At 40.4% G+C, this 26,080-nt stretch overlaps 1 protein-coding gene across 4 annotated transcripts in view; it reads left to right on the forward strand.

The window, feature by feature from the left end:
- Positions 1 to 26,080, forward strand: part of ANK3 (ankyrin 3) — a 702,347-nt gene that overhangs the window by 339,438 nt on the left and 336,829 nt on the right. Inside the window, exon 1 of one of the 4 annotated variants that reach the window (XM_074297044.1) lies at positions 1,127 to 7,172. The exons of 2 other annotated variants lie outside the window; for them this stretch is intronic. In XM_074297044.1, the coding sequence (XP_074153145.1) occupies positions 7,059 to 7,172 (114 nt within the window). In that variant the 5' untranslated portion in view covers positions 1,127 to 7,058. Of the gene's footprint in view, positions 1 to 1,126; positions 7,173 to 26,080 lie in introns of those variants that run through there. One more of the 4 variants, XM_074297042.1, reaches the window with a different exon arrangement.

Below are 26,080 nucleotides of genomic sequence, written 5' to 3' on the forward strand. Positions count from 1 at the left end.
TGTTCCAATCGTGAGGGACAGATGGTGGTGAGGTACCGAGATGGGAGATGGAGTCAGATATACGTGGAAAAAAGCAAGGTCGCTATTGTTGGACCGAAGAATGCTTGGTGGGATGTGTAAGCTCCATCAGGGAGACGACATGTGTATGTATGCGCAAAATATATTTCAAATAGAATAAATGCAAGGATATTAGGAAAGGGAGACAATGGCAACTGAGGGGATGAGGAAGGAAATAATGCCTCAGGTGAGCTTTGAAAGAGAGAAGATTCTGAAAGGCAATGAGGAGGAGGGATGATATTCTTGACATGGGAGATGACCTGAGCAATGACATAAAAATGGGAAATGAAATGTTACGTGTGGGATTTTTTTTTCCTTGATCACACTTTTTTAAAAGTTCACTCACAATGTCAAAAGACAAATGTCTTAGGTGAATGTCATTTTACAAAGCTGACAAGCTTTCCCTTCAAAAACTGAAAACTGCCAGAGGCAGGCAGTGCCTGAATTTCATAAAAGTACTTCAGGATATGATTGTGATTTCATTTTAAGAAGATTATTTACAAACAAATTATCGATTTAGGATGAATATAATTTCATAGGTTTTATGCTACATGCCCCTTGGCAAAGCAAATTCTACTAATTCCCAATGCTTTTGAAAGCCTGGTTCAATAATGTTATGAATGGACCTTGACAGCCTTTATCAAGAATTTTTTGGAAAAGGAGTGATAAAAAACCATCCATGGGACCCAGGGCAACGAAGCCATTATATGATTAGAAGCAAAAGCTCAAAGGTCATCCACTCTAAAGCTCCCATTTAGCCCTCTATACTTCCCTTTGTTATCTATAAAATGAAGATAATAGGATAATATTAGCACCGACCTCATATGATTATTGTGAGGATCATCATATACATATACATACATATAAATATTTATATAAATATATACTGATAAGTATGTTCTTATATGTATAAATATATATACATATATACTATTTATGTGTTATAAATGTGTATAAATATATACACATGCATGTACATATGTATATACATAGAGGCACGTATACTTGTATATACATATATGTGCATATATTCTATATACTATATACTTCTATGTATCAATTCACAAACTTTTTAGTGCTATAGAAATGCTAGCTATTATTATTATTATAACATTTTCACTATTATTCTTAGCCCTAGAACCTTAATTTCTAATAATAACTCCTGAATGGGATAAACTCTTGAGATTCACATATGGCTATTTGTTTTCTAAACTTAAACTTTATTCAAATTTAATATTTTTGGAGTTTTTTTCTTACCTATTGAAAAATGTCTTCCTAGGATGACTGGGACTAACAAGAAGATCATGGAAATAAATCTGCTGTTAAATTCCGGATATTCACTTTTAGAAATCACCAGTGGCAGTTGAGAGATCATGTGCTAAGTGGATAGAGGCTGCCATGCCATCAGGAAGACTTGTGTTCAAGCCTCTGTACTATTTCATACTGTGAACCTAACCTTTTAGTGCCCCAGAGTAGCTATTAAGTCTCATATTCATTGGTAGAGGGAATTTCCTCACCAGGAGTCCTCAATGCCATGAAAGGAGAGATCTGGTCCAATTCTTTTTCAAGGGTAACTTTCCTTTATGTTTCCGGTGCCTAAGAGCTTACAGATGATTGATGATTGTGCCTTCGAGGCAGGTTAGAATGAAACAGGAGTACAGGTAGCATGATCTTGTAGTCAAGAGCAGAATGAAAAATAGACAGGTCACTCTTAGTTCATTTGGTAAAATGGCTGTTGGAAGGTTCTATGTCTTTAAAAAAGGTTCTATGTCTTTAAAACTGGGAGCACCAGAAAGCCTTTTTTTCCAGGAAATTAGCTTTTAGGGTTTATTTTGTCCAGTTAGATAATCAATACATGATTGCCAGTTTCCCCCAAGCAACAGACAATAGCGGGTGTTTGAAGGAGGGAGGAACACTAGGATCCCAACAGCATCAGTGGCCGAGTGTGAGTCTGATAGAGAGTAAAGCAAGGGAAGGCCAAAATACTTAGGCATCTATCCCCCAAAGACCTGAAAAATTCAAAAGTAGGTACGATGGCATGAGGGATTTACATTGAGTTCACATAATTCTGCATGAGCAGAATGGGTCACAATCCCCTGATGGGGAATCTCTCTTTTTTTTAATTCTTTTATTAATTTCATAATTATAATTTTTGACAGTATATTTGCATGAGTAATTTTTTTGCATTATCCCTTGTATTCATTTTTCCAAATTTTCCCTTCCCTCCCTCTACTCCCTCCCCCCGATGACAGGCAATCCCATACATTTTACATGTGTTACAAAAAAACCTAGATACAATATATGTGTGTAAATACCATTTTCTTGTTGCACGTTAAGTATTGGATTCCGAAGGTATAAGTAACCTGGGTAGATAGACAGTAGTGCTAACAGTTTACATTCACTTCCCAGTGTTCCTTCTCTGGGTGTAGTTGTTTCTGTCCATCATTGATCTTTATGTTGAAGATTTCCACCTCCATCAGAATACATCCTCATACAGTATTGTTGTTGAAGTGTACAGTGATCTCTTGGTTCTGCTCATTTCACTCAGCATCAGTTGATGTAAGTCTCTCCAAGCCTCTCTGTATGGTCATTTCTTACAGAGCAATAATATTCCATAACCTTCATATACCATAATTTACCCAACCATTCTCCAATTGATGGACATCCATTCATCTTCCAGTTTCTAGCTACAACAAAAAGAGCTGCCACAAACATTTTGGCACATACAGGTCCCTTTCCCTTCTTTAGTATTTCTTTGGGATATAATCCCAGTAGTAGCAATGCTGGGTCAAAGGGTATGCACAGTTTGATAACTTTTGGGGCATAGTTCCAAATTGCTCTCCAGAATGGTTGGATTATTTCACAACTCCACCAACAATGTATTAGTGTCCCAGTTTTCCCACATCCCCTCCAACATTCATCATTATCTTTTCCATCCTGATAGGGAATCTCAATCCCCTGTAGTCCTGTCTAGGGCATTGTGGATTTAAAGTTATTCTAACCTCTTCTGATATCCCTCAGCCACAGATCCCCTCTGTTTTTATCTGTAAGTTGGCTCTATGATATCTAGCTGGACCTCCATGGAACTATTATGAAGGAATGGTTATTCAAGTACATAAATTTATCACACCCATTCATTACATAATCATTCAATAAATAAATAAATACATATATACATACATATACATACATACATATATACACACACACACATATATATATACATATATACACATAGTGCCTAGAATGGGGGTTCTTAATCTGAGTTCAGTGAATTAATTTCTAGGGTTCTATGAATGTGCATGGGGAAAATAATCACTTCTTTATTTACTATATATTGCTTTACTCTGTAATCATTTTATTTTATTTTATTTATTAATTTTATAATTATAATTTTTGACAGTACATATTCATGGGTAATTTTTTTACAACATTATCCCTTGTATTCACTTTTCCAAATTTTCCCCTCCCTCCCTCTACTCCCTCCCCTAGATGACAGGCAATCCCATACTTATTGACTGTGTTACAGAATATCCTCAATACAATATGTGTGTTTTACTTTGTAATCATGCATCTTATTTTATCCATTTAAAACCATTTTTCTGAGAAGAGATCTATTGTTTTTTGGCAAATTACCAAATGGACCTACAATCCCTCCACTCCAGATTTAAGAAGTCCCCACTGATTGTCATGAAGAGTCATTCATTTCTTTTTTCATTTCAATTTGGAGCCAAAGGAGTCCTCAGATGTTGTCAGGTTCAATCCCTTTGTTTTGCAGATAAGGAATCTAAAATCTGGAATGGCTTAGACATTCATTCCCTCATTGGGAGCAACTGGCAGAGTGGAGATTTGAGCACAGAGTAGATTGCACTGATTGTAGATCAGATCTTCCATGCCATGCTTCATCCTTCTGTTCATTCCACTAATTCAGCATTCAACTGTACTGTTAAATGTGTACTAATTGCAGAGCTTGAGACCAGGTGCTGGGGAAGATGCTTTGGAAGAAGCATGGAGCTAAGACAACATCCCTAAGCTCCTGGGGCTTGGAATGGGGTGGAGGGAGGAGATAGAGATGCAGATGATCCGAGGGAGGGCCTGCAAAGGTGTGATGCAAGAGTAGAGACCAGCAAGATAAAACATCTCAATTTCTGGATTTTGCTGGGAAGCCCAGAAGTAAATAGGTCATAGCCCTGCTGAATAATACCTACCACTTGTTTTCAAAGTTTCAGGTTAAGTTTTGCTGACCTAAACCAAATTAAATACATAAAAAAGGGCTTTGCCATTTTTAATCACTCTGGGTGCTCTCTCTCTCTCTCTCTCTCTCTCTCTCTCTCTCTCTCTCTCTCTCTCTCTCTCTCTCTCTCTCTGTGTGTGTGTGTGTGTGTGTGTGTGTGTGTGTGTGTGTGTGTTTCTCTCTGTGTCACTCCAAACCCCATGAAGGGATTTCTTTGGCCAACCAGGCCATCAAAGCAGTATTTCTAGAGATCCTTGGTGTCTCTAATTTAGGGGGAAGAGAAGCCTTCCAGGAGTCAAGGGCACCCGAGCCAATTTTTTCACTGGACTCTTCAATTATTTTATAGTAGGAAAAATGTATTTCTGTGACTGTTCCTGGAAAGTGCAGGACTACTTTGGATATGGAAAACACATGCAAATAACATTGTTCTATTCCATATCCACCTGTTTAAAAGAGTTAACGGTTCCTGCTAGCAAAGAAGCATTTGATTCATTGATAAGTACATGCTAGGTTGGGGTCCTTCTCTTTTTGAACCCAGGGCACTGAATTTTGAAATTGTTACTTCCTCTTTTGCAATATGGAGATTTTAGATTTTGTACAATCTGACCTCAAGGGTCTGTGACTTCCCAACATGATAGAAAAAACAGACTTTAGATTCTGAGGATGTGGATTCAAATCCTGCCTATGAAGCTACCTGTGGCCTGGATCAAGTTCCTTAATGATTCCCAGGCTTCTATTTTCTGATCTGTAAAATGGGGCATTTGGACTGATGGGGCTCTGAATTCCCTCTCCAGCTCAAGACCTCGGATCTTTTGACAAACTACAATCCTGTCAGAGAGTACTCCCTTCCTAGATGAATTCTCTGTGATAATAAAAGTCGCCAAAATGGTAGGCCTTCATCAACCAATGTTAATAGCTAGCCGTGACACGACAATACCAGGGGACCCACCACCAGGCCTCTAGCTTGGTGTGGAGCAGAGCTGGGTAGCCAGAGCTGCCATTCTGCTGGGGAATTAGACTTCGGAGGCCCAAGGCTGAATCAGCTCATTCCTAGCTGTGTGACTAAATAACTCATTCTCTGGGCCCCAGCTGAATTGTCTGTAACATAAGAGGTTGGACTTTTATGTATGAAGTCAAAGGTTGAACGCCATGGCCTCTGAAGCCCTTCTAACTTATGCTCTTGAACTCGAATCGCCTCCAAGGCCCCACGGGCTGTCATGGTATACACCAGGAAACTGCTTGAAGATGGCCGTGAAACCTGAGATAAGTTTGCATTTTAATTATCCATCTGGACCAGAATCCCCTGCAGATGGGCTTTGTATTAGACTCCCTCGCTGAGAGCTCCCAAAGGCCAGAGGAGGGTCTTCTGTCATGAAGTCTCGAGCATGGCGGCCAAGCTGGGGCTATCTGTGGGTATCTGCCCCTGTCAGCAATCAGAGAAGTGAGTTATTTAGTCAGCCCAAACAAAGCCTCAGGTGAGCTCTCTGGATGCAGAATGCTGCGTTTCGGGCCGAGCCAGCCCCTACTCGGGGCTGTGGGAGCCAGGAGTCCTGCCTGTGATCTGTCCATCTCCTCCTCCAGGCTTTGGGAAAGATTTTCTTTTAGATTCTCATTCCATTTCTTGCAGATACGAGGGGTTTTTCCCTAAAGCCAATGGAGCATCTTGCCTGTGTCTAGGGGGTGGGGAAGGATCCCTGCTTGCCTTCTACCGTGCTTACACTGCAGTTTTTCCTTGGGACTCCTGCAGGCCTTGAATACTGCTGCTACTTCCCCCTCCCATCATGAATATTCAGCAGCTGCAGTCATTGAGGGACTCAGGTGTCCGGAAGAGTAAGGTGATTGAAGCCAGGCCTAACCCCAAAGCCCCAATCTCCATATTTAAACCTGAGACCAGGGGATTCCAGCCACGATTCCCCACTTGGGGGGCCGGGGCCCCTCCGATGAATCGGGCATCTGTTCGGCCCGCCAACACGATCACATCTTTCTGTATGATGTGTTGTAATAAGCATGTAGGTTTTCCAAAGACAAGGCTTTCTGTAATCCTCTCCCACCAAATGCACTGAGATTGATAATTCAGCATAAAGGACGCACTGTTGGACCCAGCAAAGCATGCATTGTTTCCTACAGAAAGCACCCAGGGTCTCCATAGCAGGGTGACATTTTCTTTTAAAAAAAAAAATTATTTAATGTTTCTGGTTACCATCAGCAGTTAACCTAAAGTCGGAACCGCTCCATTCTCTTGGAGGTTAACTGATTCTCCAAGCAGCCCTTGCAGGGATGGCTAAATTGCAGCCCTGTCCTTTTTTCGAGGCTTTCTAAAATAGATTTTCAGAATTGGTGCTGGCTGGTGTCTGCTGCCTGTGTGGTGACTCGGGATTTTTCTCCTACGGGGGAGCATCCTTTGCTGTGTTCCCCCTTCCGTGAAAAGACTTAGGCACTTCCAGCTGGTGGCAGGGGATACAGGCACAATACAGCAGCCTTCTCTGTCCCAGCTGTCTTTTTCATTACGTTAAATGCATTACTATGGCTGCAGCCTTTTGCAGAGCCGCAGGTAAAGGAAGGTGCAGGAGGAAGCCGGAGCCCAAGCAGTTCTGTTCCTGAGACTCCAAAGCTTCGGACGGTAGCCCTGCAGTTTCCATGTCTTCCTGCTTCTGGCCAAAAGGACTCCTGTCAGGGCTTGGAATGTTTCTATGAAGCTGCTTAAAGGTGCCCCGAGAAGATCACCTTTTTCTTTCTGCCCTGTTTTCAAGGATTTTTTAAATGCATTATGGCTCATGCAGCATCTCAATTAAAGAAAAACAGGGATTTAGAAATCAATGCTGAAGAGGAGACTGAGAAAAAAAGGAAACATCGAAAACGGTCCCGAGATCGGAAGAAAAAGGTATCTTTGCATGGAGCAGGGCAAAGAATCTTGCCCGGATTCCTTTGTTTTGCGACCGGCAGGAGCATGTTGGGCTGCCTTTAGACAGAGGGTGAATTCTGGGGGAAGCCACGGGGGCCGGCTGAGTGCGGGAGCTGGGGGCCCCCCGGCCATGGGGCTTGGGAAGAAATAGGAGCCTTTATCAGGCGGGTGGATGGTTGCGGGGAGGATGCAGGAACCGTGTGTTCATTTCACATAGGAATTGTCAGGTTTCCATGACACAAAAAAACGTGTTACAAGGGAATTAAAAGTAGTTTCTCGGTGATAATTTCAAGGTTAAATGTACAGTATTGACCTGGGGTCTGAAGGAGAGAATAGAAAGTTCGCCTTGCTACTTCTCATGGGTCTTTCTCATGGAAGATCCATCTTTATGCAGGAACTGTGTCACATGTGAGATTTTTTTTCCTCCAAACAAATCGATGACCTTAGAGGCGTAGAAGAAAAGTCATTTCCTGCTTTGTGGTCTTTGGAGTTTTATTTATTTTTTCCTTTTTTGCCCTGATTTCTGGAAGGTGTAAGGGTCGGAAGACACTGCCGCAATAGTGTGAGAGGATGAACTTTCTTTTGTCAGATCCATCTCAAGATCACAAATGCTGATCTCTCTCCTGGGTGATTATCTTGAATGCAGAAATTTCTCTAGCTGCAGCCTTCAGCACGCTGGCTGTTGGGAGGCTCGGGGCAGTGACCGGTGGGATTTCCGGACTTTTGTGTTGTTTTGCTTTTTCCAGATTTGGGGGAAGAACAGGGTGGGGGCAAATTCTAGGTCAGTGGTATTATATTACAGTTGAGGAGTCCTTGTGGAGTGTCTGGTGGCCGTGCCCTTAGCTCAGACACCTGGAAGAGGAGGCCCCAGAGTCATTGTCCATCTTTCATGACCATTAATAGAATCTGACCAAAAGTCCATGATCTGAATGCCGGCGTCAGGTCGTAAAGCATTTTTATGTGTCTTTGTGAGAATCCCCAAGGGATGGATCATCTTAATTTGCTTCGAGCAGTGATGCGGGAAGCTTTCTAAATGGCATGTAGACTCCTTTCAACATATGTGCATCTTTTTTTGCTGGGTTGCTCTCAGTATTTAGCTGCCTTTTTCCCCCTTGGTCTTTCCATCCAGGCGTGGGGTGCTGAGCCCTTTTGTTACACGGCATGCTTTAGGAGGAGGATTTGGAGGGGTTACAGTTGGTGCAGGATGTTAAATATAGATTACTTCCCCTTTAAATGTATACGCAAATAAAACTTTTTTGAGTATATTCTTGGCAAAAGTTCCAGCTCAGATTAAAATATTCCTTGCCGAGCAGGTTTCAGGGCCTCCTACAGCAGAGCTTATGAAATTACCGTATTCTCTTCTGTCTCGTTCTAATTTTGTCGTGTTATGTTGGGATGTGACTATGTCGCTATCGACCTGCCCTCCCCCCTCCCTGGAAGCAATCAGATCATCCTGAGTACTCTGATTTATGAGAGGGCTGCTTCCAGCTACAGTGTGATCATTGATACCTACAGGTTAAATAAGACTTGTTGGCTAAGCCAGGCTGAGGACGCAGCCTTCCTCTGCCTTCCATTGTGTTCCTGATGCCAGGGTGTGTTTGTGTGCCTGTGTCCATGGGGATTGTTGGGAAGGGACGAGGCAAGAGAAGTTCCTGGATCGAGGGATCTGAAGCATCTGCTCTCAGGCTCAAAATGCTCTATTACCGATACGACAGAGAGCTGTCCAATGGGAACTCTCTTAGCAGTCAGAAGGGGATAGGGAAAAATCACCATTTATCTACCTGAAATTTTTTCCCCTATTTTTTTTCCTGGAATTTAGAATAGGAGAAAAAAGTAGCACATGGCTTCTGCCTTCAGCACTTGTCATTACTTAAAATCAGAATGTTCATACATTTATAGGCTCATCCAGAATCCAACAAAAGGGGTGTGTGTGTGTTTCTAAAGGGGCTTTTGGTGGGACAGGATTAAAAGAAAATCACTCTAAAAGTGCCGACTAATTCCCTGTAGTTCTATAGAGTGGACTCTAAGACCTCATTCCTTTTCAAGGGCAAAGACTTCAGATTTCCCTTTTGTAGTGAACTGTTATTTCCCCCTAGCTTTTAAAATAATAAAAATATAAATATATATGTATATATATATATGGTCTTTTAAAGCGCCCAAAGAGTTTGACATTCATAATCTCCTTCTCTAAGACTTTTCCAGAGTTCTAGATGACTCTGTTTCATATTTGGAGGATTAGAATGATGCCCTCACTTGCCCCTTTGCGGCAAGGAAGGGCTGCTGGTTTCTATCGTGTCCCCTAGGACGCTCACAAGGGCTACTGTCTGAGAGTAGGGGCCATCACAGAGAAAATGTCCTAAGTGTTGGTGCAGAGGCAGAGAACGTCTACACTAAATGGGACCTCTCTGCTAATCTGGTTGAGATCCATGAGGCAATAAAGTGAGACATCAGGCCTTATGCGGCCCCGGCTACTCACACAGGGCTTGGGCCTCCCTAGTGCTAGGCCACCTAGCCGTAGGATATTAGTAATTAATCGTAATAGACGCACCGGCTTTGTGTTGCTTTGACATTCAACTGTAATGGCTTCTTTGAAGGCCCCAGAGAACAATGTGTGTGGTCTTTTCCAAAGATGGATCATGAGGAGGCGAAGTGCTTGCCAGCAAACTTTGAGGAGTTGGAATCAGCTGAATTGCAATAGCTGCTTTTGTTTTTATTCTTGGCACATTTCATTCAAAGAATGCCCCACAAAAATGAAAATTTTATCATCTAATGGAAATAAGTGATTAATGGAATTTTATTTTTAGACTTCATGTTTTGATTACTAATTTTTACAAAATAGAAAGTCAGCAAGCATATATTAAGTACTTATTATACGCCGGGCATTAAGCTAAGTTGTTTATATTAGGACTCACTTATATAGTTTTAATAGTAATAGCTGGTATTTATATGGTACTTTGAAGTTTGCAAAGCACTTTTTAAATAGTATCTCATTTGCTCCTTACAATAACCTAGGAAATAGATGCTACTATTTTTATTAGTAGGGAAACTGAGACAAAAGTCTCGCAGTTTGCCCAGGGGTCACACAGTTAATAAGTGTTTGAGGGCATATTTGAACTCGAATCTTCCTGACTCAAAGTCTAACACTCAGAAGTGTTTAAATTATGTCTGACTCTGTGACCCCTTTGGGAATTTTCTTGGCAAAGATATTGGAGTGGTTGGCCATTTCCTTCTCCAGCTCATTTTACAGGTGGGGAAACTGAGGCAAACAGGCTTAAGTGACTTGCCCAGGTCACACAGTAAGTGTGGCAATTTTGAACTCAAGTCTTCCTGACTCCAGATCCAATGTACTTTTTTATTGTGTTTTAGTCCTCAAGCAAGCTTCCTAAAAGAAATATGTAGGTTTCTTCCCCTTTATATTGCCTTAATCACTGGGAGCTTCTGTGATTTGGGGTGTCGGGAAAGACTTCCTTTTAAAGAGGTGAGAATAGCCCTCTGTCCTAAGAAAAGGAAGGGGCTTAAGGAGTCGTCCTGTCTCCAGCTATGCTGTCATCCCAGGGGGCTAAGGGTGATTTTGTCCATCTTTGGCCACCCTTCCTAGCATCGACTGAACCCTTATATGTAGCCGATACTCAACATCGGCTTGAAGACATTAGCAACCAGGCTTTCAGACTCTACGAGGGAGGTTAGCTTCGGGTACCAAGGGGTTTGCCTTCTTAAAGGTGCTGGTTATTGGAACGATTTCCCCCTCTCAATCTGCACTTTTCCCTTTTTAGCTAAAAAATATTATTTTTGAAAGAAAGGGAGAAATGATATACCTCATTAGGGTCGTCACAGCCTTTAAAGGAATGGCTGCAAATCCATTCTCTTTAAGATGGTAGTTGATAACTTTGGAGCTTTGCCATACTTGAATAACATACTAAAAATGGAGCCATTGGGTCTCTGTGTGGGCAGTGCATGCTACCTAAGAAGTCCCTTCTTTTCAGCAACCCTTAGAAAGAAATAGAGTCTGTTAGACGAGAGACTTAGAATCCTGGATTCTTGGAGATTCCGAAGTCTCCAACACGTATTTTGTGTGTGTTTTTGCATATGAGATTTGTACTCTCTAGTGAGATTAAAATGTAAGCTTCCTTGAGACAGGAAATATTTTTTTTTTACTTTGTGTCCTTAGAACACAGTACAGTAGCTGACATGTTAGAGGGAGGGCAAGTCAACAGGCATTTATTATAAACTCTGTGCCAGGCACTCAGCTACACTCTGGGGACACAAATAGAAGCAAAAAGAAGGACAACTCTTGTCTTCAAGGAGCTTATATTCTAATATGGGAAGAGAACCCGCAAAAGGGAACTGAAAAGCATTGACAGGATAGAAAAGGGAGGGAGGGAAAGAAAATAGTTCAAGAGCCCTGAGAGTCAAATCTAGAAATAGAGCTTGGGAAATGAAGGATGGCAAGCCTAAGCCCTCTCACAGATGGAAGCCCAGGAGGAACTCACCAATGGGAGTTATTTATCACTATATGCCTCAATTTCCCCAACTGTAAAATGTAAAATCTCTAAGGAGCCTCCCTTCTCTAAACCTATAATCCTATGGTTCATGTTTTCTGTCACTACTCATATCTAGAGCTTTTTGTTTTTCCTCATGAAGATTTGTTCTTATTGATTATGTTAGCCAAATGCAGAATTGTGAAACACACCTACAAGCAGCCTGTTGTAACAGGCTAAGGTTTATCACACCCTCATTTTACTGACAAGTTACCAAAGCCAGAGAGATTACATGATCTGTGTCACATCACACAGCTCATCAGCGGAACTTGGTGCAGGGGCATAAAGTAAGCACTTAATAAACGTTTGTTCCCTTCCTTCTTCCTTTCTTTCCTCTCTTCCTCCCTTCCTTCCCTCCCTTCCTCACTCCTTCCTTCATCCTTCCCTATATTCTCCTTACTTCTTTTCCTTTTCTCTCTCTCCCTTTTTACCTTTTTTCCTCCCTCCCTTCTTCTCTTTCTTCCTTTCCCCTCCCGCATTCTTCCTTTGCCCTCTCTCTCTCCTTCCTTCCTTCCTTTCTTCCTTCCTTCCTTCCTTCCTTCCTTCCTTCCTTCCTTCCTTCCTTCCTTCCTTCCTTCCTTCCTTCCTTCTTTCCTTTTCTCTTTTCCTTCCAACTAGAATCTACATCTTTAACTCCCATTCCTTTCCCCCTTCCCAGCACAAGTCTACCTCTTTCTATTTGTTTTTGACTGAATTTGTGATTTCATTGATGTCATGAATTCCCAGTATAAAAATCCCCTTCACCAATGCAAGTCTTCAACTTGTCTATAACTTGTAGTCCTAGAGAGATGCTTGAGGACACAGAGCAGTTGGGTGATTTTCCTAGGGTCACACAGCTAGTATATGATGAGGACAGAACTTGAACTCAGCTCTTCCTACCTCCAAGGCTGTCTCTCTCCCTCTCTACATATGCTTTAAGGATTAAAAGGAAAAAAAACAACCCTTTCTGAATTTTTTCCTCTTGGACCAAGAAGAGGAATTGACTACGCTGTCAGATATTTCAGAACATGAGGGTGTTTTCCAGATTGTAAAGAACATTTCTCCCAATGGTGCCACTAGGATCTAAGTCTCAACAGAATGGCTAGAACCATGTCATTGGGAGGTGTCCATGAGTAAGCATTTTACTGAAGGTCACTCAACTAGTAGGAGAGAGTCAAACCAACAACTGAATGAGCTCTTTCGGACTATAAATTAGGTGTTTGCCTTTCTGGATCGTGATGCTTCCAAATAAGTTTTCAGTAGCCAATCAGTAAGGATCCATTAAGAATCTATTACAAAGTAAAAAATGAAACAACCTCTGCCATCCAGGAGCTTACCAGGAAAGACTCTCTCTATGTGTGTCTCTTTCTGTCTCTCTGTCTCTCTTTCTGTCTCTCTCTATCTCTATCTCTCTCTCTTTGTATATCTCTGTTTGTCTCTCTAGCTGTCTCTCTGTATCTCTGTCTCTCTTTCTGTGGGTGTGTATGTGTGCACACACAGAGAATAAATAGAAATAAATCTGAATATGTTAGGGAAACTAGTTGGAGGATCACTAAAGGTTTCCTATTGAATAAGAAGTCATTTGCCTGTCTTGATCTGGGTCCAAAGATCACCTTCATGCTCCGTGGCTATACATCTGTGAACTTGGATTTTTAAAATGACATTTATCCTAACTTTTGTCTTCCTTTGAAATCTTTGGTATTTTATTTTTTTACATTTAAAAACGCAATTCCGAGCAGGATTCAATAACAGCCAGAGGTCCATGAAGAAAAAAATGTTTAAAACCCTCACTTATTATAAAGATGCTCTTTCAATTTTGTCTTGAAGGAAACATAGGTGAGATGAAGAGGAAAAAATTCTGAGTGTGAGGGATGTATGGCCAAAGAGAGGAATATAGGAGATGGGCTACGTGTGTGAGGTACAGAGAAAAGGCCGAGTGCTCATGCAGGGAGAGGAGTAATTTATTATGAGACTGGAAAGATAATCATTGGGTGCTTAACTAGAATAATCATGTTAGTTAACATTATATAGAATTTTATGGCTTACAAAACACCTCACATACACTACCCCATTTGATATATTGAGACTCCACAATGTGTTCTCAACTGTGGGAGAAACAAAAGAAACATAAACTTTGGGTTTTTACCTCCTGGAAGCTTCATCTAACTGAGAGAAGGAGACTAAAGTATATTGGGGTTATTGCAGATAGAATCAAACACTCTACGTTGTGTCATGAGTTATGGATTCAGCAGGAGGTCAGAGGAGACTCAGTTTAGTGGAGGCTCTGTTAGTGAGGAGGGCTTGTAGAGGAGGCAAAGCCAGAAGGATGAGAAGGTTATAGGTAAGAAGTAAAGGTAGAGAATCAGCATTAGCAAAGGGCCAGGGATGATGGAGCTTTTAGGTAAGCAAAGGTAAGAGGTAGAGGTAGAGAATCAGCATTAACAAAGGGCCAGGGATGATGGAGCTTTTAGGTAAGCAAAGGTAAGAGGTAGAGGGAGAGAATCAGCATTAACAAAGGGCCAGGGATGATGGAGCTTTTAGGTAAGCAAAGGTAAGAGGTAGAGGGAGAGAATCAGCATTAGCAAAAGGCCAAGGATGATGGAGCTTTTAGATAAGCAAAGGTAACAGGTAGAGGTAGAGAATCAGCATTAACAAAGGGCCAGGGATGATGGAGCTTTTAGGTAAGCAAAGGTAAGAGGAAGAGGTAGAGAATCAGCATTAACAAAGGGCCAGGGATGATGGAGCTTTTAGGTAAGCAAAGGTAAGAGGAAGAGGTAGAGAATCAGCATTAACAAAGGGCCAGGGATGATGGAGCTTTTAGGTAAGCAAAGGTAAGAGGTAGAGGGAGAGAATCAGCATTAACAAAAGGCCAGCCAGGGATGACGGAGCCACAAGCCTTTTTTAGCACCTGCTATGCGCCCATACTCTATGACACAAAGACAAAGAAATAGTCATTGCCTTTGATGAGCGGCCCTTCTCAAGAGAGAGGTGATATGTGTGAGATAAGCAGCATGTATTTAGAAAAAGTTTCACTAAGGATGCATTAGGAGATGGAAGAATCCAAAAAAGGCTCCTGGAGAAGGCTGTGCTTGGACTGAGTTTTGAAAGTAGCAGGAAATTCTAAAGAGTGAAAGTGAGGAAACAGTGCAGTCCAGGAACTGGGGAGAACAAAGGCAGAGAGGTGGGAGATGGGAGATGCAATGCCTTGTGGGAACAAGAACAAGGTCATTCTGCCAGTTCTACAGGATAGGAGAAGAGGAAGAATGTGTAATGGGCCTGGAAAGGAATGAATCACTCATGTTTTCTACAGAGAATGGTAACAAGATCTGTCTGAAGCAAAGAGTTCATTTGGGTGAGAAATTAAAGAAAGTAAGATTAGAGGAGAGAGGGTCTTAAAAATCAAATGGTTCAGAGTTTGGACTTGGCTGGGTAGAAAATACAAACCCTCTAGTCTCTTGTGTGGGGAGTGCTGTGAATCAGATTGCTGGTGGAAACGTTTGGTGCTTCACGGATATGCCGAACCTCTGTCTCACTCTAAAAATCAATGCTGGGACCAGAGAACTGGAAAAGTAGGTGGCTCTGCCCCACTGCCACTCGTGAAGCCAGATTTTGCAGCAGCAGGGAGCGGCACTTTCAGGTTGCTGGTGAGAAACTCAGAGAGAAGTGTGGACAAGCTTTGGCAGACTGAGCTTCGCTTTCTCTGACTGTTCCATTTGGGTAGACTTAATAAAAGTCTAACTGTTCACAGGCAACTAATATAGAAACCATAAACTGCCTTTTCCATAATAGCTTAAACTATCATTAATAAATAGGCCAATAAGCATTTCTTGATGTGTTTGTTTTAGGTGAGGTAATTGGGGTTGATTGACTTGACCAGGGTCACAGCTAGCAAGTGTTACGTGTGTGAGGCCAGACTCTGGTCCTCCTGACTTGAGGGTCGGTGCTCTATCTGCTCCTCAACAAGCATTTATTAAGTGCTTACTGTGTTTCAGATGCTGTTCCAGGTCATGGGGATACAAAGATGAAACTGAAATAATTCCCATCTGAAATAGTTCCTTGTATTTTATCAGAAGGGTAGTGAGTGGTGCAGTAGTTGGAGTGCTGGGCCTGGAGGCAGAAAGACTCATCTGGCATCAAACCCTTATTAGCTGAGTGACTCTGGACAAGTGATTTTACCCCGTCTGCCTCAGTTTCCTCATCTGCAAAATGAGCTAGAAAAGGAAATGGCAAAACACTCCAGTATCTTTGCCAAGAAAACCCTCAAATGGGTTAGAAAGAGTCAGACACAAAGGAACAACAGCATTCTATCAGAAATCTGTAGTCAGATTTGTGGCTGGAAATTTGTAGTGGAAATAAAATCCCACTTTTATCACTTACTGGATGATACTGATCAAATGACTTAGGTAGCCTTAGGTAGCTTCTAAGTCCTCTTCCAACTCCCCAGGTATGGTTCTATGACCTCATGTCCATAGAAGGATAAATATAAAATCCATTCAGGCTGATTTGAGGAAGGAAAATAGCACTTGGAGTGGGGAATGGGAACCAGGAATATTTCTCTGGGGAAGGTGGGGCTGGAGCTCAGTTGAGGAAGGAACGGGAATTCTGTTAGGTGGAGGTAAGGAGAGAGCCCATTCAAGCTAAGCTGGAAGAAATAGGGATTCTTAGGAAGGGGTGATTTTTAACATTGCTATTACCATTTACTTTGACCCCCATCATCTTATAATAAAATTGAAATACAAAAGGGATAAATGGATCACTCAGGACATCAGAACTAAGATTTGAATTCTGGTCTTTTAAATAGAATTCCATTGCTGTTTCAACTCTACCACCCATAGGAAATTATATTGTGTTTGTAACAGGAAGTGATCTCCCGGAGGGTAGGAACTATTTTATTTGTGCACATTTGATTAGATAGACATGTCTCAAATAGGTGAAGATAGAAATCAAACGAGGCAATAAAGGCGGTGGGACATGGCTCTTAATGTGCTTATTGCCTCCTATATTTACAGCCTTGAATTTTGGGAGCTGAGCAGAAGAAGTGTTGGCCAGTACCTGGCTGGGAGGTCTTGAGAGGCAGGGGAATAAAGAGGAATACATTTAGGTTTGGGAGTAAGAAGCAGTGTGATGTTGGGTGCTTAATTCATTTAAATTCTCTTTGACTCATTTTCCTTATCTGTAAAATGAGGTGGTTAGACTAAAATGATCTCTGATGCCCCTTATGATTCCAAATCTATGATATTGTGATTTAGGAATGGGAAACAAACTAAGAAAATATTATTTGTCAGCTGATTTCTTTTCAAGGTACACTGTGCTGTTTATTATATAGTTTTGTAAAAAAAAAATGAAATCTGGATATCTTTTCTAAGAATGTTATTTTTAAGTCCTGTTTTAATGAAGTCCCTTTTAATGGCCTCCTACTTGTGCATCGGCCTCCATTGGTATGGCCTCAAAGTCAAGATAATAAACCATTTTTGTTTTCTTTTTTTTTTTCCTGGGCACATAGTAGGTGCTTAATAAGAGCTTATTTACCAAATGATTAACATTATTGCAGATGTTCCAGTATAGTCCCAGTACCTTTATGTTGTCTCTGAAGAAACTTTTCTGATTTCTCTTTTTATGAATCTTTCTCCGTAGTTTCATGTTCATACTCCCAAATAACAAACATTATAAGGGGAAATTTTCTGGAGAAAAGGAAATATGCTATTGACTTGAAATTATACCGGAAATGGATTTAATGGTTCTTTATGGTACATGATTTCTGTATTTTATAAGAGAGATGTAGTCCTGCTAGTTTTTCAGGGCCTCTGAGGACTGGTTGCTGAGAATACACTTTCTGATAAATCACATCAAGACTGTTTTCTGTGAGGTTCTTTTCCAAATCATTCCTTGAATCCACCATAGGGGATCCATCCAAAGTGTTGGAGGCGTAGCTCAGGTTTTGTTAGGATGGCTGATGGGCCGAGAGCTGTATATTACAGGACCATACTTAGAATCAGGAAGGCCTCAGTCCAATCTTGACTCTGATGCATATTACTGGGGTGTCCACGAGCCCATCGTGTAAGTTCTCTGCAATATAAGCAACTTTGTAAGATAGAGATTTGAATGTGTTGCATTTGTCTTGGTGGAAAGTACTTCCGCACTGACCAAACCAGAGCTCCTTTCCACAGGCTGGTCAAAACCAATGTGAGCTTGCCCTCTTACCTCTCATGCTCATCCTCGATGTCCATATATCTCATCTTCTTGCTGGCCACATTTATCCTTGATCACAGATTTATGCTGCTTCTCATGACAAGGATTCCCAAAAGGTCAGCTATAATTAAATGATATCTTAAAAGCCTTAAAAGCGACCATAATTCCATGCGTTTTTTAGGAAGTGGAAGATATTTTATAAATAAATACGTATCTTTTCAAAATTAAAATGTTTATATATTAAATACATATAAAACAGAAGAAACCAGTATTTAAATTAGCTGTTGGAAGGAGGCAGTAATTAGAAAAAAGTAGCAGTTATCATAGCTTTTTATGTTGACTGGTGTGTAACTTAAAACAGGGAAGGAATACAGTTTCCTTTAGCAATCTCATGTATCTAAATTTTCGGATATAGATATTTGTAAATTTAAAGACAGTAGCAAGAGTTTGGCTGGAAACTTGTTTGGCTGCTGGTTCAAAAGCAAAGCCCTGAGTTCAAACATCTTATCCAGAATCTTTCCGTAGCATGCCAGATTTCTGATCCCATTCAAGATCCTGCTGTCATGACCTCAAGGCAGCTGGGTGGCACAGTGGGTAGAACCCTGCTCCTGGAGTCAGGAAAACCCGAGTTCAAATTTGGCCTTACTAGCTGTGTGACCCTGAACAAGTCATTTAATTTCTGTCTGCTTCGGATTTTTCAAGTGTAAAATAGAGATTATATTAGCACCTACCTTGCAGGGCTATTGTGGGGAGCAAATGTGATAATATTTGTAAGGAGGTTAGCATAGTAACCTGGCACATAGTGAATGTCATTGAAATGTTTCTTCTTTGCCTTTAGATGTTGCCCGTTAAGTGAGTTAGGATGCTGGGTTAAACATGACAGCTCCTTCAGAATTCATGGAGTCCATTTTGGGTCTCATTGTCACTTTCTTGTGTCTCTTCTCCTTCAAATGGAGCTGACTCCAAGCTCTCAGCCCCATGTCCACAAAGCCCGATGCCATGGCAAGTCCTTCCATGCTGGAAAGGCTTCAAGTGTATTGACAAAGACAGATCCCAGTCCAGGTAGCTTTGATAAGGTTGATCACCCAATGGCTGGCCTTGAGGTCATGAATTTTTCAAGCAGCAATTCACAGAGGAAATTCACAGAGGTACAGAGACCTCAGTCTGTCTTGGTAGAGGAAGCAGCCCTACTCATGAGACCACAGATTCTTGGGTAATGGAAGCTTTAATAATTCACTGGTGGAGCAGTTGTCTCTTTGTGACTTCCGCCCACTGTTCCTGGTTTTAGGAGCTTTAAATTCTGGTATTAAAACTGGGCTAAATAATACCCCCAACCATGGCCTCAGTTTAGTTAGCCAATCAAAACAGCATTTATTAATCGTTTACCATGTTCCAGGCTCCATTGGGGATACAAAGAAAGGCAAAAACAGTGTGTGACCTCAAGAAGCTCTCGTTCTAATCTCTGGAGACGGGCCGAGAATCTCATATCCTGTTGCTTGTAGACAAGAGAGAGGCTAGAGCAGGGTGGGCCATGTGAACTCTAGACAGAATTGGGCCTGGTCAGATGACTGTTCCCAATGACAGCTGATCGATTGATTGATTGATTGATGCCAACTTGGAATGGTTACTCTAGAGATCTGCCCTGTGCCCTTTGTGGCTTAAAATTTTTAATATTATTATTGATGAAGAATGACTTGGCATTGTTAACCCCATTTGAATACGACATAGAGCTGCTGAGGGTATTCCAAAACAGGTTCAAAAGGACTGTAAAGTCAAAAATAAAGGCCCCATTCCAGCAAGATGAAAATGTCATTGGGAGAAATGTCAAGTCCTCCATTACCTCTAAATAGTCAGTATAGAAAGATAGGATTCCATCATTCAACCAAACAGCTAGCATGTATTTATTAAGCCCTCCCTGTCGTGTGCCAAGCCCTGAACTGAACTTTAAAGATAAAGAGATTGAGTCCTGTTCTTTTAAAAAATGTACATCCTACCTTGGGGGGTTGGGGAGGGAGAGGGAGGAGGTGAACCACAGAGTTCTGACTCTCCGTATGTGTGCAGTATATCCATATTGAATACATGGTGGTTTGGGAAGAGGGAATCAGGAAAGAATGGCTATATTCAAAACGATTTGGCTTTGAGGTTGATTAAAAGCGGAATGAATGGGTGCCGTCTGTGGGGCCCAGCTGCCAGAAAAGTTCATTTGATCCCAGGCCACATTACTAGAAGCGGAGTGTCCAGACTAGGGGAGCTAATGCTCCGTGCCAGGGAGCCCACTCCTGGAGTATTGTGTTTAGGTCAGGTGTCATGTTTTAAAAGGGATATTACAAACCTGGAACGTGGCCAAAGGGAAGCAGTGAAATGGTGAGGGAACCTGAAACCATGTTCTGTGAGAAGCAGTTGCCACACCTGGGAACGCTTTCCTTGAACAAGGGAAAATATAGAAGGGACGAAGAGTGGGTTTTCAAACATTCCAAGGGCTAATTGTGGAAGGACAGTCGAGGTTATCGTCTCTGGATAGAAGGAGAGCCAGTGGGGAGCTGAAGGGGAAAAGCTGATTTTCCCTGGATGTGATAATAATAGCTAGCTGATATTTATATAATTACATATATATATTATATTATATTATATTATATTATATTATATTATATTATATTATATTATATTATATTATATTATATTATATTATATTATATTATATTATATTATATTATATTATATTATATTATATTATATTTAGGGTCTACAAAGCACTTTATATACATTATCTCATTTAATCTTCATGAAAAGCCTAGGAGGTGGGTGCCATTTTTAGCCTCAACGTGCTGGTGATGAAACTGAGGCAGAGAGAGATTGAGTTGACTTCCTCTGGTTCGCACAGTGAGTGCCTTGAATTCTTTTAATTCTAAGTCCAGGGATCTAGCCACTGAGTACCAAGGAGTCTAAAATAAGTTTGAACTATCTTAACAATAAGAGCAGTTTAAGACTAGAGTGAGAGGCAGCATAGAAAGAGAGTTGATGTGTGAAAGACCTGAGTTCAGCTCCACGCTCACCCATAGAAGAACTCAACAAATATCTATGGAATAAAGTTGCCTTTGGGGGCCGCCACCACTGCCCGAAGAATTCTGGAACTCAGGAAGTAGGGATGCCCACTTGGAGTATCCTTTCTAGAGCCTCTTGTGGAAATTACAATGTTCATTCATAAATACCATGAGTCATTTCTTTTCTGACCTCACCTTGCCTATCTCTTCTCCATAATCATTCATTAAGATCCTGCACAATTCAGTTCACCAAGCTAGATACTAGAAAAAAGACAAAGGCAATTAAATCCTGGGTTGGGCCCTCGAGGAGTTTATAATCCAGTGAGGGTGAGGAGAGCACCTTAAATGTAAAGAAAGAGGATAAAGCATATTTAAAGACTAGGATGGGTAGTAAGAGATCCACTTTGATATTGGCATCATGTCATAATATGGACATTATAGCAAGCCTGAAGGTAGGCCTAGAGACCTTTTTAGCATCAGAAAGTAGATTTCTCTTTAGGTAATAATAATTATTAGTATAACAACAAATAATGTTTCTATAACAATTTTAGTACTGCATGTATTATCACTTCTGATCCTCACAACAACTTTATGAGGTCAGTGCTGTTATCTCCAGTTGACTGATAGGGAAACTGAGGCTGAGATCAAGGTCATATAACTGAGCTAGCAAGCATTTGAAGCAGAATTTGAACTGGTCTTCTAGCTGCAGATGCAATGCTTTATTCATCATGTTACCTAGCTATCCGGAGGTATGGATTAAAGCAGAAGACTTGGGAAAGTCCCCTTCAATCCTGAGCTTCTGTCACTCTGTGAATGAAAAACTACTTTTTTTTTCCCTGAGGCAATTGGGGTTAAGTGACTTGCCCAGGGTCCCACAGCCAGGAAGTGTTAAATGTCTGAGGCCAGATTTGAACTCAGGGTCCTCCTGACTTCAGGGCTGGTGCTCTATCCACTGCGCCACCTAGCTGCCCTGAAAAACTACTTTCATCAGATGAATGAACAAATTCCCTCAGTAGAATTTATATTGTTACAACCAAGAAGTAATCTGCTAGTTGTACAAATTCAAGCATCATATGTTTGTACATATATGTGTGTGTGTGTGTGTGTGTGTGTGTGTATAGAGAGAGAGAGAGAGAGAGACAGAGAGACAGAGAGACAGAGAGAGAGAGAGAGAGACAGAGAGAGAGAGACAGAGAGAGACAGAGACAGAGAGAGAGACAGAGACAGAGAGACACACATATAAATACACTTGTACCTCCCTATCCATGGTCCTTTCAAGAACGAAGAACAACAATGCATATAAAGATATGCATGTGGAAATCTACATGATTGTACATAAAAATAAAACACATACATGTATATTTCTATAATTCATAAAAGAGGTAATAGATAAAAACATAAAAATTTCAATTTGCTTTAGTAAGTTATGTATGGAGATACATACACATGTGCAATTACATATATTTGTGTGTATGTGTGCACATGCATCATATACGTGTACATATAACTAAATTGTGTATACATAAGTTATATTGAAGCATATATATATGTGTACATATATGTGTGACTAGACAGTTACATAGATTGATAGATACATAGATAGCTGCATAGTTTTTACATACTTTGATATTTATTTCTATTACTATTATAAATTGACATTCATATAGCAAGACTATTTATTACTTCTTTTTAATGGACTAGCAGGAGAATAAATGATAAAGTATTGAGTACTTACTACATGTCAGGCTTGGTGTGCGCCATGTAAATGTCACACGTACTTATTTTGTATTTCCATCCCTGGGAACACAGATAGGAAAAAAAGCAAGAGAGTCGCTATTTCAGGAGGTTTTTGGCTTGTTGAGGGCTATTATTTTTCCTGTCTTGTAAATGAGAAAACTGAGGCAGAGAGAGGTAAAGTGATTTGTACAAAGTCATACACATGGTAAGAAAAATCAGGACTAAAACCAAAATACTTCCATTAATTGACAATTAACACTAATGACTAGCATTTATCAGTCTATGTCACACAGACCAAAGTCTGATTTTCAGTGGTACCTTGCCGCTATCCTTTCCTTACCGAGCTGGTTTTTAAAATAAATTTTATTTATAAGTTTGGTTTTTATATTGCCTAATTCCTTTCTTCCCCCTTCCAACTTTCAGAGAGCTACCCCTTATAAACAAAGAGTTTTCTTTAAAAGAACAATGTGGGAGGAATGGGGGGAATTTCATTAAAACCAACAAATACCCAAAACATTGCATTCAGCGTGCCACATGGGTAGACCCCAATCTCTGTAAACAAGCTGGGCTCAGTGTGGGGAGCTAAGCAGTATTTGTCTTCTCTTACATCTTTGAGCTCAGGTTTGATTTTTCTAATTTTGCAACATTAGTCATCAAGCAACAGACTATTTTGATGTGTCATTGTTCTTTCCGTTTCTGTGGCTGTTGTCATCTCTGGGGTTTTCTATGGTCTTCCTTACTTTCATTTGTATCAGTTCAAGAACTCTTTCCATGTTTCTCTATATAGTTTACAAGGAAAAACAACATGGGCACAAAAAAGTATTGGGTGGTGTAGTGAGTGGGAAGGGGGAGTCCTCTGATAGTCTGCAGGGGGGATAATTGCTCCTGGTATTGGCCATTAAGAAATCTTCGTGGATTGGGTGCCATCTGGGCTCAATTTTCGATAATGTTTGTTCAGTTGAATTGAATTGAACATCAGTTTCCTCATTTGTAAAATGAGAATCATACTTCTTAGGCCATCTGCCTCATAGACTTCCTGTGAAAACAGTATTTTGTCAACCTTGGAGTGCTTACACCGTAAGTGTGGGGAGGTATGATTAAAATCATTCATGTTTCCTTCAGTGCTTAGTAGAAGCTCAATAGATCTATTTAATTTGTTGAATGAACTTATTGGTTATTTATCTCTTTTTCTTAAATGAGGGGATATAAAAAAGAAAAAGAAAAAAAAGGGGGGAATTTTTCCTTCAAATATACTGTATACGAAAGTAAACCTTTTAAGGGAACCAGGAAATCTGCATTCAAATCCTTAGTCTTCTACTATGTGACCTCAGACAAATACCCTGGTTCTCCATTGCCCTATACATTCATTTTCAATTCTTAATGACCCCATGGGGGATATTCTTGACAGACACTGGAGTGGTTGCCATTTCCTTCTCCAGCTCATTTGCAGATAAGAAAACTGAGGCAAGAAGAATTAAGTGACTTGCCCAAGGGCACACAGTTCATGTCCCAGGCCAGATTTGCATTCAGGAAAAAGAGAATTATCCCCGACTCCTCATCTGGGTCTCTATTCTCCAGCTGCCCTGCATTTCATCTCTCAAATAAAGAGCTCAGCCTTGATGCCATTCAAGGTTTGTTCTAGTTCTAACACTAGGATAGTGTGATCCTTAAGAGTCAGGTCTGCAAGGATCATTCTGATGTTGATTTGAGGACAACTATTAAAATCACTTTGCTAGTGAAAATAAATGTTGGGGGAATGGCTGGATCATGTAGCAATATCTGATGCAATTTCTAATCCCTACCTTCCAGCCTGGGTCCCTGAATTTCATGCAAGAACAGAGGTGAGGTCCAATACAGTAACTAGGCAATTGTCCCAAAATGGGATGTATCAGTGAGAATGGAAAGTGCAGTTTGAGGAATGGGAAGAGAAAGGCTTTAGATTTCTTTTTCAACATCAGCAGCAACTTCCATGAGATAGCCAGAGGCCAGCTCGAATTTCCTTGTGTTGCCAGTGAAACTGGATTTCACCAGTATGAAAGCTAGAATTGTTCTGGTTAACAGGATATGAAATTTTCTTTGAGAGTTTAAGAAATTTTTCTTGGCAATTAATACAATAAGTCCACTCCCTCTCCTGAGTTGCTTTTTTAGGATTTATTCAAGACAAATAATTATTTAATTCACAAAACATTTAATGACTGTCTACTGTGTATCTGATACTATGATGGCACTAGAAGTACAGAGGCTGGGGGTGGCAGGGGAGTGAAACTATCCCTGCCCTCAAGAAGCTGATACTCTAATAGCATGAAGGGAATCATATACACAGATAAGTAAATACAAAATTAATTTTAAAATGATGAACGTGGCTATTGATTGTCCCTGGTGCTTCCTTATCTCTGCATCTTGGTATCCCATTTTTACTTCAAGGCTCAACTTAAATCCTACCTTTGTTGCTTAATTTTTCTTGGTCTCCCAGTTGCAAAAACCTTCTCTTCTTAATATATATTGCATTTACTTAGTGCAGATCTTGTAGGTTGTACTGTTAGAATACAAACTCCTTGAGGGCAAGGCCTGTTTCACTTTTGTGTTTCCCCAGCATTTAGTATAGTGGCTAGCACATAGTAGGTATTATAATGCTTATTAACTTGAATTTAATGATTCAATGATTTAATTTGGGTAAATCTGAAAAAAAAAACATATTTTGCTTATTAATTGTAAGAATAGGCTTGTAAGTTTCTGCCTGTGGTCTAGATCAGTTGCAGATTTATTTAGAAAGGGTTTTATTAAAGATTATGGACAGAAATAGATTTTTGTATACCAGCTATTTACTGATAATGAGCATTCTAGCATTCAGAAAGGTGTTGTTGTTAGTGATGAGACATTTCAGTCCCTTTTCAGTTCTGATTCTTTGTGACCCCATTGTGTTTTTCTTGGCAAAGATACGGGCATGGATTGTCATTTCCTTTTCCAGAACTTCTGGATCATTTTACAGATGAGGAAACTGAGGCAAATAGGATTAAGTGACTTGCCCAACATCACAAGGTAGTAAATAACTGAAACATGATTTGAACTCAGGAAGACCAATCTTTCTGGTTCCAAACCCAGTGCTCTGCACTCTGTGCCACCAAGCTGCCCTTCAAGAAGGTAGCAATTTATTTTTTGTACCTTTATTTCCAAATTACTTTAGTTTGATTAGATGTGTGTGTACATATATACACATGTATATATATATATATACACATGTATAAACACTAGACAGATATATGTGCACACACATATATATACACATATAATATTTCTATCCATTGTTAATGCTTCACTGATTTTATTTATCAAAGGATTTAGAAAAAAAGGTATTTTAACAAATGATAGGATGCTATTAAGGTTCTTGGTTTACCCCACAATG

The sequence above is a fragment of the Sminthopsis crassicaudata genome, chromosome 2 (genome assembly GCF_048593235.1).
Source record: "Sminthopsis crassicaudata isolate SCR6 chromosome 2, ASM4859323v1, whole genome shotgun sequence".
NCBI classification, from domain to species: Eukaryota; Metazoa; Chordata; class Mammalia; order Dasyuromorphia; family Dasyuridae; genus Sminthopsis; species Sminthopsis crassicaudata.